This window comes from Falco peregrinus, chromosome 14 (genome assembly GCF_023634155.1).
Source record: "Falco peregrinus isolate bFalPer1 chromosome 14, bFalPer1.pri, whole genome shotgun sequence".
Lineage (NCBI taxonomy): Eukaryota > Metazoa > Chordata > Aves > Falconiformes > Falconidae > Falco > Falco peregrinus.
Genome location: NC_073734.1, coordinates 24,131,910 through 24,144,465, shown reverse-complemented (window position 1 = coordinate 24,144,465; position 12,556 = coordinate 24,131,910). Strand labels below are relative to the sequence as shown.

The 12,556-nt window shown below is 55.2% G+C and overlaps 1 protein-coding gene across 3 annotated transcripts; it reads right to left on the bottom strand.

Annotated features, from left to right (window-relative positions):
* Positions 1-4,029: 4,029 nt before the first annotated feature.
* On the bottom strand, positions 4,030-12,432 carry ZNF319 (zinc finger protein 319). 3 transcript variants are annotated; one of them, XM_027782347.2, is made up of 2 exons: positions 12,243-12,432; positions 4,030-10,757 (listed from the first exon to the last, which is right to left on the bottom strand). In XM_027782347.2, exon 2 carries the CDS (start codon positions 10,385-10,387, stop codon positions 8,726-8,728), a length of 1,662 nt encoding a protein of 553 aa, XP_027638148.1. In that variant the 5' UTR covers positions 10,388-10,757; positions 12,243-12,432; the 3' UTR covers positions 4,030-8,725. The 3 variants fall into 3 exon arrangements, with proteins under 3 accessions (XP_027638148.1, XP_027638154.1, XP_027638155.1); XM_027782353.2 differs by having other exon boundaries at positions 12,253-12,432; XM_027782354.2 differs by lacking the exon at positions 12,243-12,432 and adding an exon at positions 11,593-12,177.
* Between the last annotated feature and the right edge of the window lie 124 nt (positions 12,433-12,556).

Below are 12,556 nucleotides of genomic sequence, written 5' to 3'. Positions count from 1 at the left end.
CCCTCGTGCCAGCTCTGCGGGGCTTGTGCCAGTGGGTGAAAGACCTTAGCCTCCAACAGCAACAAGTGAGGTGCAGACCTGCCATCCCCATTCAGAGCAGGGAGCACCGTGGCCTTTCCCTCATCTCCAGCATCAGATCAAGCCCCTCCACATCACCCAGCTCCATCGCCCTTGTGGCATTGCTCCCCATGGGCCTGACCCACTGCTCCCTCACCATCAACCCGCACCCCTGCTGCAGCTCATCCTCCGGCTCTTTTTCAGAGGTGGTCCTGCAGAAACCCCAGCCGCGTCCCCCACCTCCACTGCTGCCACTTACCCCAGTACATCCAGCACCACTTCTCCGGGAAGCCACCCCTGGCACGCACAGGCTCTCCCAGCCACTGCAGCTCACCACTGACCCCCACAAACCCACCCCAATCCGCTCAGGGCTCTGCAAGGATTAGCCCAGCGCTGCCTGTAAATGGGATTACTGGCACCCAGCTGTCCCGAATGCCTCAGCTTCCAGCAGCCAGCCTAGTTTTGGTGCAGGATAGTGTAAAGAAAACCCAAACATCCAGTAGGTTTGAGTATCCTCAAAATCCCTGGAGACACCAAAGCTACCCCAGGCACTCACCAGCTGGGTGCAAGCCCAGCAGTGCTGCAGGGAAGGTCTGCCTGCCACAGCCCAGGAGCAGGTGGGCGCAGGGACACGTGGATGATCAGCAATGGGGCTGCTGAAACCCCGTGGGGTGATGCAAAGGCTGAGGGTGATATGCCCAAGGATGCTCCACTTGCAGCTCTACCCCGATCCCAGAGGATATGGGGAAGGAGGTAGCAAATCTGTGCCAAGCTGAGCTAAGCCTCCCCTTGCTGAGCCTGCCAATTGCTGCCTGATCCGTTTACCTCCAGCCCTGCGTAACTGCCCACCTCTCCCATCACCCCTAATCTCGGCCATGGTCACACCCTGGAATCCTGGCACTGGATTCACTGCTTGATGTCTGGCCCGAGCTTCTGTCTTTGGCCAGAGCCCCCTGGCCCGATTCCTCCTTCCCCAGCCCTGCAGGTGTTCCCAGCCCAGCGAGCAACAAGTCTCCATCCTGCCCGGCCCCGGCACAGCACCTCTGCAGCTTTGATTCACAGCTAGGGAACCCGGGGCATGGAGCAGTGGTCTCCCAAATCGCACCTCATTCCCCGCCTGTCAGGCCCAGGGAAGCTGACCCACAGGCATCCCTGTATTTCTGAGGTACCGTTCACTCTGAAGCAGAGTGATGACTGCTTACAGCTCAGCACTGGCCACTGATTTTAACAGCAGAAACAAGACTCAAAGGTGCTTGCTGTTACCCAGCCTCGGCTCTCCAGATTTTGCTCCTTGTGACTCCAGCCAGCAGAGCGGTCTCTGCCCCAGCAGGAATCCGCAGCAAACCCTCCACAGTGGCCAGGAGAGGACCTCAGGGCTCCCGTACCAGGCCAGGCAGCCCCCACCACCCCAGTTTCCCCCTCCTTGGGGTGGGCTCAGAAGCCCACAGCTGGAACAGCACCCGCTTGCAAACCTCCATCCCCCATAGCCCAATGGGATCAGGGTTACCCCGTGTGTCCTTCACTCCCCCAGCCACTCACACCCCCTCCAGCCCTGGCACAGTCCCTGCGTGGTGGTGCCAAGGGGCGAGCGAGGCAAACTGTGTCCCTAAATGCGCCAGAGTCCTGTACATGCGTGTCACATGGAGCGGGCAGGCCACCGCCGCTCCTCCCCTGGCCCAGCCTGCCCTGGGAAACAGGCTGAGCCCAGATGTCCTGGTTTCGGCTGGGACAGTTAATTTTCTTCCCAGTAGCTGGTACAATGCTGTGGTTTGGGTTTGAGAATAACATTGATAACACAGTGATGTTTTTAGTTGTTAAGTAATTTTTATACTAAGCCAAGGATTCTTCAGTTGCTTGGGCCCTGCCAGTAAGAAGGCTGGAGTGGCACAAGAACTGGGAGGGGACACAGCCAGGACGGCTGACCCGAACTATCCAAAGGGATGTTCCATCCCACAGAGCGTCATGCTGAGCTGGCTGGTTGTGTGATGAGAAGATGGCACTGCCTGAAAGAGCAAAGTGATGCAGGGACAGTTTCAGGTGGACTTTTGCAGGCTCAGGCTTGTGAAAACCTGCAGCGAGGGGTTCAAAAAAAGCAGATCTGATGATGGCTAAACCTGCACCCCCTCCAGGGACGCTCTGGAGACACCTCATCTTCAAGCCAGACCTGTGTGCAAAGGTCTTCGACTTAGTTCTGCAAGCATATTCCCAGGAGGAACCCCAGGATGGAAGGGGAAAGTTCTGCTCCTTACCTGGGCAATGCTTCCAGTACTCCTGGCGCATTTGCTGCACTATTTTCCATCCGTTTCTGTCATCCTTTAATTTGCATACTGTGGATAACTGGCTAGCTGAAAAGGGTCACATAGACATAGTCCAGCTGGCTGGACAAAAATGCACATCGCTCTCAGCTTACCTGAAGTAAAGCAAAAATACACTGTCCTTGGCTGTTCTTGTTACACAATAACAGGAAGATCGCGGTGGGAAAAGAATGTTGCAGGTGGGAACAGATAACTACAGAAGAGAAACTAGGGGCGGGCTTGGTAATTTAGGCAACTAACCAATAATGAGCTTAACTTTTGTAATATGTATGAGCTAATTATAACAAGGCATAAAAGGTGACTGTAAGGGACAATAAACGAAGTCTGCTGATCACTCATATTGAGTGACTGCGTCTTCCCTCCGTCGCAACAGCATACCTACCTTTTACATTTGTGGGGTAAGGCAGGAGGGACTGGCAACGATACCTGCACAGAAAACAGTTGCCAAGCAGGCAACACCTTCTGGAAACGCAGCCAGTCCTTAAGGGGCTCTTGGCAAGGTGCTGAGAGGATGCTGCTCCCACCAGCCACTCCTGGTCCTCCCCTAGCCAGAGCCTGGGGCTCCAGCACGTGCAAAAGTTACATGGCTTTGCTGTCATTTGGGGAAATGAAAGATGAGAAGGTAAAAGCCTGTGTGAAGCACTGGTGGTGTCAATGCAGTTTACTTGCCTGCCCTGAGGATATGGAGTATTTCCTCAAACCACAAAGTTCAAACACAGGCATAGTTAGGACTGTTGTTGACTGTGCTTTAACTTTCATCTTCCCATGGAAATCATCCAGCCAGGAATAAGAAATCAGGGCAGCTGGGAAAGGTATCCCCCTTCTGCCACCAGGCACGATCCTGCTCAGTGGCACTAACACCCTCCCAGGGCTCAGCACAGCTGGCACAGAGGGACCAGTAACCTGGTATCAGCGTCAGCCAAAGGGACGGGGGTCCCGCCCCTTCCCTGAGATGTGGGCATCTCTCCTCTTCCTCCCGAGCACCTCTCCCCTGTAACTTAAGAGCTCTGAACACAGCAGTCAGCCAAGAAGGGATGCCAAGATGTCTCCCAGCCACAGGATCCTGGATCTCAAGATTTTGGTTTCCCATCCCATTCCCTTCCTAAACCTTCCACCGGAAGCACTTTTTCAGTGATCCAGAGACAAACACTCATCTCACCTGGCCTCGGCATGATCATCATCAAGTCAGGTCATCTGCAGATAGCAAGCTCTTCTCTTGCTATTGCAGGACTGGGGGATGCAAAAAAAACAAAACCTGGGAAAGCTGTAGAGTCATGCATGGGGCTTAGAGCACAACATGCATCAGCTTCTGCCTCCTGAACAGGCACTCCTTTTTCTGGCAGGCACGGAATCCTGCTTGCTTCTGCCCTGAAGCCCCAGCAGCAACCTCTGACGTGGGGAGGGAATGGTCCACCTCTAGCAAGAGGCAAAACCACACTACAGATTCTGCTTGCTGGGAGCCTGTCCGTACCTTGCATCTCAACTTCTGGTTATCAGGCAGATGGACCGTCACTTCTCTATCAAAAAAAGTTCAGGGGAAAGAAAGAAAACATGAACAAAAATATGAAGAGGAGCCAGACACAGCACAAAGACAGACAGGGGAGGCAGAGCTCAGCACATGGCCTCTGCTCCAGAAATCTTACACACCCACAGGAAGGTATAAATAACTATAAATTTATTAGTAAAGCAAAAACATTTGACACTCACACAGAAGAGCGGGATGTGTTAATACAATATATATACACACATACATGGAGTATCGTCTTAGAAACACACGGAGAGCAGTGTTAAAGGCACTGCAAGCCACACAAACCTCATCATCCCTGGCCACAACTTCCCATGGCCCTGGGAACTCCACCAGAGGCACGAGCACAGGTTAGGAGAAGCCCGAGAACTTCAGTGGCCATGAAATCCCTTGGATCCACGGCTCAGAGGCATTCAGAGACAAGCCCATCGTCCAGCTCCCACCTGGGGTCCTGCTCTCCCTGTTGAACATCCCAGGCATGCTGCGAGAGCAGCAGCTTCACATCCAGAAAGCAGTGGAGGTGACTGCTGGGAGGTGCCGCAGAGAAAGCCTGGCAGCTGGGAGAAGCTGTGCTCACCGGGGCCTGGGGGAGAGCCGCCGTTCCCGAACCTGGCTGCCCTGCCGTTATTGCATCTCAGCATTATGCCTGCATGTGCAGGAACCTTCCTGCCGGTGAACTGGCCACCCAATGGAGGAAGAGTCAAACTCTGAAGAACAAGGGGGTTTTTGCTTATTATTAATAGCCAGGCTCCAGCTGCAGCCTGGACTTGATGGTAAATACCCCAGGGAAGCATAGAAAGTGCTCTTCTCCCTTTTATCAGTGCAAGGCCAGGCTTGAGTGCCCAGAGATGGTCCCAAATCACTGCCAGAAGACCGTTTGCCCCTTGCCTCCCACTCCAGCGCGTGGGCCCCAAGACCAGAGTGCACACATCTTCCCACCCAGACCGCAGGGGTGGCATCTGCTCCCCAGAGAGCTGGCATGGCTGCCTCGACATACCCACTGTCCCAGGGGTGTCCATGACACAGCTAACTCAGCTCAGCCACCTGCCTGATGCACACAGCTGCTCTGCAAACATTCCCAGGGGAACTAGGGGGCCTGACCCTACTCCAGCGCTGCGACTTCTCTCCAGGAACATCTCACAGCCCTCTGCGGACTTAACTCCCAGCCCTGGAGATGTGGCAAAGGGACTCAGCACAGAAATGGCCACTCTCACCTCAGTGCCCATCTCCTACAGCTCTGCTCTGGCACCTGGTCCTGGCTCAGACTTGCTTGCCAGAGCCACCTGTACCACACACATGATCCAGCCAAGCCAAGCTGCCAGGCCACAGGCACTGCCCATGCCCAGCAAGACGGACAGCCTCATGGCAGGAAGGACCAGAAGCACCCACTGGATTCCAGCAACATTTGGGTCCCAAACACCTGATCTCATCACCAGTGGTCTGGCATCACCTGGATCCAGCCACAGCCTGGGAGAGGAATTTGGGGTGAGGGGATGGGGGGGAAAGGGGGAAGAGACCTTGCAATCAAAATGGAAAAAATGGATGAAAACCAAACCACTGCTTACAAATGAAGAATTTAACAAAGGGCAAAGAAGCCAAGAAGGTCTTACAAAGGTATAAGCAAAACAGCTGTGGAAGGGAAGGGGCTGAGACACAGATAAAGGCATCCTGTAGGTAGGGTTAAGGGGAAGTGAAAATCAGAGAAAAGCCCAGGTAACAGACTAGCTTCCTGGACCCAGGAAGCCAGGGGAACTGCACCCCTAGAAAGCGAGATTTATCTCCCAGACAACATCCATGCCATCTTCGGCCAGCCCAACCCTCCCCGCTGCCTCCCCAGCAGCATCCTATGCTCAAGCTGCCTGCCAAAGAGAACAACCCTTCGGGAGGGACCATCTTAAGTAGGGGCCACCTACTCAATGATACTCTAATGCCACATCACGATGTTTTCAGATCTGGAGACACCTACTCACAGGCACTGGCTAACGAACTGGACCTGTGCTTGTCCCTGCCAAGTTCCACGCAGCATCCCCTCTCCCCCAGGCACAAGGCCTCAAATGCAGAGCCTGACTATGCTCTCTCTACCTAGGGCACTGCTTAGCTGCTGCCACATCCTAAGCAGAGCCAGAGCTCCCTGCTGGGACACCAAGGGCTTTCCCAGCTGCTCAGCACAAGGGAAACGCTCCCCATCAGTCCCTGTGCCCAGCTGGTACCAAATGGGCATGATACGGCATTCTGTGGCCAGCACATGGTGTGGAGCTGTGTCCAGGGCCCCTCCCCTAACCAGCAGCTGCGCCAGAAAGAAGTACAGCCACAAAAGCCTCGGGAGGCTCCAGCAGCCTCCATTTCACACCTTCCTACTCAAGATGAGCCTCTCTGCAAGCTCCCAGCTCTGGGCACCGGTATCCTGGGTGCCACGGCAGTGCTCAAGCGTCAGGGCGACCACTGAACCCCTGGCTCTGTGGGACCCGCGGCAGCTGCGCTGGGCTGCTTCACACAAAACCGTGGCGGCCCAAGGCAGGAAGAGAGCGGGGGTTCAGGTGGGTGCCACGCTCCCTGGCTGGCCCCAGCCCCACGCTCACAGCCTCTGTCACCACCAAGCCCTTCTGTAAAGACAGGATTAGCCTTCCTTGGTTTAGACTAATTTATACCCTACAGTAAAGCATACACTGAACTTACTACATATTAAACAGCAAAAACCAGCTACCTAGAACCAAAGAGCTCTTTAAAAATCCAAATTATCACATCTTTTTTTTTTAAAAGATCCAGTATGACATCAAGTTAAACTATACAGTATTTTTTAATGAATATTAACAAACTGCTTAAAAAAAAGGAAAAAGAAACACAGAAAACTCAGTAGGAAGTTCTACATCTTTGAGGCAGCATGAAATAAGATAACCATCAGTCCCTCTTCCTTGGGCAGCAGAAAGCAAGGTCTGCTTTAATCTCTTTAAAGCTGCGTATGAAGAAGACTCAGCCTCAGGGTCAGACCTGTCACTGAACTGTCCCAGCCCCCGAAAATGCACCCAGTTCCCCCTCACTGTGCTGGAAATGGAAACGAAAGCCTTTCTCCACCTTTTAAATGGGCATCCCCTACAAGCAACGCAAGTACAGCCCAACTCTCTGCAAGGTTCATCTGTCTATACTTGCCATGGACAGCGTCTATTGAACTTGTCCTAAACACCTGTGCAGCACATGAGCAACTTGCTGGCTGTGGTTCACTAATCACAGCTCATCACACTTCTACCTCATACGAGGGCCAGCCAAGATCACAGAAGAGCTGAGGCTGGCAGAGACCTCTGGAGATCATGCAGCCCAACCCCCTGCTCACACAGGGTCAGCTACAGCATCTCGTCCAGGACCACATCCAGTTAGGGCTTGAATATCTCCACAGATGGATATTCAACATCCTAATATCTCCAATGGCATAATGGGGAAGGCTGGTGGGCAACCAGGTAAGCATGCCTTCAACCTCCAAAGCATCTAACTGGCATGTAATAGGTCCCTCAGAAGCCAGCAAATTCCTGCAGAGGAAAACACCTGAGGCTGCATCGACCTTGCTAGGGGAAATTTATTTTTAAGTGATGTTTACAAGAACTGTGCAAAACCTGAAAAATACAGAAGAGGTAAAGAAAGAGTAAAGGGGTAAAACAGGACTCCCACAAGAGGGGAAAAAAATACACTTCCCCTTAACCCATTGCTCAGCTTCGCCTCCCCACGGAGCAGGGCCTGCAGCCAGGAAGGATTCTCCTGGCTCGCTCTGGTTCCCCCCAGCAAATCAGACACCAAGGCCCTGGCCACGGGGTGGGTTACCACTGGCAATGGTAACACCTCCAAAGTTGCAGGTTATTACTAGTGTTCATCTCACCCCTTAGCGTTCCAACTGCTGGGACGACCTTTGCCTGACCCCCCTGGAGGTACGCTAACAGCCCAAGTGGTGCAGAGAGGGAAGGGGCCTGGGGACTGGAGGTAAGTCTGGCAGGAGAGCTAGGTCCCTCAGGAAGCAGCTCTTAACTGCCAGGCTCTCAGCCAGCAGTAGGGCACAGAGGCTCTCCTCACCACGCTCTCCGGTAGCAGTGCAGTGCCTGCTACTCTTCCTTGCGCTGCTGACAGGGATAGGGGGTGGGCAGGCTCACTCAGAACCCTTGCAGAGTGTGACAGCCAGCAACTGCAAAAGCAGCAATGCCAAAGTGCTTTTTGGAGCTGTGAAGCCCCATGGCTTTTCCCTTTCTACACTCTAGAAAAGAGGGAGAGCAGAGGAGGTCGGGGCAGTCAATCAACGCTAGCGATCTGAAATGGTCCTCTCAACTGAGCTCGGACCAGGAAAGCTGGGAGACCCCAGCAGTGGAAACCTGCTACTTCCTTGCCAAGCAGCACGCCCCGGGAAAAGGGAGGGCTGGCTCTGCCTTGCTCCCAAGCCCTCTCCGGGAGGAGGGCTACCCAGCCCTCCCTGCCAACCCCACCAGGCAGGGCAGGGGAAAAAGGCCGCATGTGAAGGGCTGGTGCCCACAGTGGGCAGCTGAGCTCCCAGCACTGGAACTGCAGGTACAGCGTGAACTACAGTCCAGGGGATGCGAGGCAGCTACAGGCATCATTTCCTCTCCCCACCTCCCTCCTTTCCACCCCTTCAAGATTTCCACATTGTCCATCGCCCCTGCAGTATAGGGGGCATATCAACCACAGAGGCCAGAGGAAAGTTTACCTGCCCACCCACCGTACCTCACCTTTCCCCCAAACTCCCTGGAGGCTGCCTACAACCAAGGACAGGGAAGGGGAGTCCGAGGCTCAGGAGCATCACATGCAAGCTGAAAGCCGCTGAGGGGCAAGAGGCTCACGGCAAGCAGGCAGCCACCTGGTAGGCGCCCTCGGCCGTGTGCTGGACGCTGTGCTCCTGCAGCAGGCCCAAGTCCAGAAACCGTTCCCCACACCACATGCACTTGTACTGCTGCTCCCGAGCGTGCACGCTGTGGTGTTTGTTGAGGTGCTCGCGCTGCTTGAAGGCCTTCTCACAGGAGGGGCACTTGTAGGGCTTCTCACCCGTGTGCACACGCCGGTGACGCTGCAGGTCCGAGGCGTACTTGAACCGCTTTTCACAGTCAGGGCACTTGAGGGGCTTCTCACGGGCCGGGTCGCAGCGGTGCTGCACAAACTCGGAGGAGGAGAAGAAACGTCTCTCACAGAGCGTGCATTTCAGTGGCTTCTCAGCACAGTGGGCCAGCTGGTGCTTCTGCAGAGCTGAGGCCCGCTTGTAGGACTTGTTGCACACTGCACACTTGAAGGGCCGCTCCGCATTCTGCACACATTTATGCCGCAGCAGCTCTGAGGATTGATTGAAGCCTTTCTGGCACACGTTGCACTTGAAGAGGTTTTCTATGCCATGCACGTGCTGGTGGTACACCAAGTGCGAGGGCTGCACGAAGCCCTTCTCGCACAGGTTGCACTTGAAGGGCTCCTCGGCCTTGTGTGTGCGGCGATGGCGCATGAGTGCATACTGCTGCTTGAAGCTCATCTGGCAGAGGTCACACTTGAAGGGCCGCTCCTCGCTGTGTGTGCGCTCATGCTGCCGCAGGTCCGAGGGGCGCTTGAAGGCCTTCTGGCACTCACCGCAGCGGAAGGGCCGCTCCCCGCTGGGTGTGCAGGGGTGCTGCAGCAGCTCCGATGACTCCTTGAAGTGCAGCTCGCAGACGTTGCACTTGAAAAGGTGCTCCCCTGAGTGTGCGTACATGTGGCGCACCAGGTGGGAGCGGTGCTTGAAGCTCTTCTCGCACACAGTGCACTTGTAGGGTCGCTCTGAGCTGTGTGTCCGTTTGTGGTGCACCAGGTGGGATGACTGGCTGAAGCTCTTGTCGCACAGCGTGCACTTGTACGGCTTCTCACCTGTGTGGATGCGCTCATGTCGGGACAACTCCGAGAGGTGCTTGAAGGTTTTCTGACAGATGGAGCAGCTGTAGGGCTTCTCCGAGGGGTCAATAGGCTGCGAATGCTCTGCCTCTGGAGGCTTGTAGGTCTTCTCACAGATAGAGCACTTCATGGCGTTGCCGTTGTGGACATTGTGGTGCTGCGCCAGCGAGGTCAGGAGGGAAAAGCCCATCTTGCAGACGCCACACACAAAGGGCTTCTGCTCCACCTGGATGCACTGGTGTTCGAGGAGGTCCGTGGCCTGGTGGAAGATCTTCAGGCACTGGGTACACTGGAAAGAGCGGTCATGGCCTGGCAAGCACTGGTGCTCATGGGGGTTGGAGAGATGAGCGAGGTCGTGGCCACACACACCACATTTGTGAGATGGCTCTCCAGCCTGAATGGGGGCGTGCTGGTGGTGCTGCAGACCAGGGTCCGGCTGGAGCAGGATGCCGTAGACGGCACAACCCAAGGGGTTTTCAGCAGTGCTGGGTGGGATGGAGTGCTCTGGGAGGGTGGCTGCCCCAGCGTGGTGCTGCTGCGGTGGTGGCGGCTGTTGTGGTTGCTGCTGTTGCTGCTGCCAGCTTTCTGACATGCTTGGGAAAAAAAACCGGGATTTTAGCGGTGACAGCTTCAGCTTCTCGGTTGAAAGGGTTCAAGTAAAAACAAAAATTGAAAGTATCCAAGATCCTGATATCCTGTAGCTAATCCCCTGAAGTCGAGGGCAGAAAATCCAGCCCACACCCAGGATCTCGGGAAGAAAAGAGGTGACTGAGACTCCAGAACTGCCTTCTTAGATGAGCACAAGTTCTTTGTCCGTTTTGGTTTGGCTGCTTCTTTTTTGGACAAAAGAACAGAAGGCAGAAGCAAGCGCCTTGAAGACAAGAGGAGGCCTTTCTCCGTGCTGGCTGTGATGTGTTCACATTTGGGATGGGCGAGGGAAGCAGCCCAGGGAACAGCTCTCTCTGCAAGGAAGAAGACAGCTCATGTCAGGTCTTGGAGGAAAGACGGGCAACCTCCTGCCACAGCTCACTTTGAAAACTCTCCTGCATCCCTGCAAAGCTACCCAGAAGCCAGCGTAGCAGAGCTAACCAGAAACGGAGCCCTCCTTGCTGCTGTGCAAAGGGCCCAGGACAAGGCGCGCTCAGCCTGCAAAGGGTTGGGCTCTGCCTGGCCACAGCCAGGTATGCATTCGAGTGGCATTCTCTCACAAGAGGCTGCACAACTGCCCAGGTACCAGTCAGCTCAGCTGTTATGCTGTACACCGTCAGTCACCCGACGTCCCAGCCCTGCTAGGGGCACTGGCTGAGAACATCAGTCTCTCTGCACAGGCTGTGGTACACCAAATGCTGTGCAATCAAGATGCTGCTGGGTTAGATTTTACCAATACCAAGGCAGATCCCACCCTGGCTGAAACACCCCTGTGAAGCAGTTCTGCTCAGTCTGCAGCTTGCACATCGGGCACATTACCCAAGGGGCATGTGTAAGCGATTTCCCCCTCTCTGGGCAGCACTGGTAGACTAGGAAGAGCAAAGGAGCTCACGGGAAGGTTTGCCCTCAACATTATCCTATCTGCAGACAAAACACAGAACCCACAGGTATCATGCACAGCACCCTCTGTGAAGATAAAAGAAGTGTTAGAGCAACGGCTCACCTGAACCTCCTACTAAACCATGAAATAAAAGCACGCTGGAGCTGAACAACCTACACCAGAGGTGCTGCCTGGCCTTACTACAATGCATTGCAGGGGGTTTACTCACTGAAAGGTTTGTCTTCTAGAGAAAGAAGAGTATAACTCACCAGTGAGCAGCAGACAGCAGCAGTGCCAACACACCTCAAGAGAGAGGAAGGGTCCAGGCCTTGACAAGCAGCAGCAGTTAGCACTCCTGGGCCACAAGCCCTGGACCTCGCAAGAGCACACTCATATCTGCATCAAACTGCCTGCCCTCACCCAAGGTAAGTAAAAACTCAGTACTCCAGGAAAATGTTTGTTGTATTTTAAATTAAGCAATAAGGAGCATCAGAGAAACCCATTTCCTAGCATCCCCACCTCCCCCAGTGCTCAGCCAAGACCAGACAGTGCCCCACAGCCTAGGCAGAGCTGCAGCTCGCTTCTGCCTATGGTGACACTGCATGACTGTCTGCCGGCACAATTCTGGGCAGTAAAATGCCCAAAGACCTCATTGCAGCCCTGCCAGCTGGCAGGATCCCTTCTTTCTCCTGCGCAGCTCACCTTAGCTGTCGCCAGGAAGGGAGGGCTCACAGTTACAACAGCTAGCCCCGAGCTCAATGGGACACACAACTTCAGCGCAGCACAGCCGCCACCTCCCCGCACAGGCAACGTCTACTGTGGCTGGCATGACCCGACAGTGACGGCACCCCAGACCAGCCGGCCCAGCAGGGAGGGGATGCTCCTGTCCCCCCGGCAGGGAAAAATAAGAAATACCAACCTTGGCTTACCGAGGGCTCTGCACGGGTACCCAAGCTGCTGCCAGCTCCGAGCCTAACTCATCCCTCCGTGGGAGGTGGGAAGCGACAACCATTTAAGGAGAGAAGACGGGAGAACAGAGGTACTTTCAAACTGGAGAAGCGGCCCGTGGCACGGCCTGCTCCGGCATGGTCCGGCCCGCCTCCCGCCTCCCACCGGCTCCCCGCCGTCCGGGCCTGCCGCTGCCGGGCCCAGGCCGCCTCAGGGAGAGGTGCAGCGGGCCCGCGGGGCGCGGGGGCGGCCGGGGAGCTCGGAAGCCAGCCGCCGCCGCCGCAG

Coding starts and splice junctions, on each gene's coding strand:
- ZNF319 (XM_027782347.2), bottom strand. CDS start 10,387: ATGTCAGAAAGCTGGCAGCAGCAACAGCAGCAACCACAACAGCCGCCA.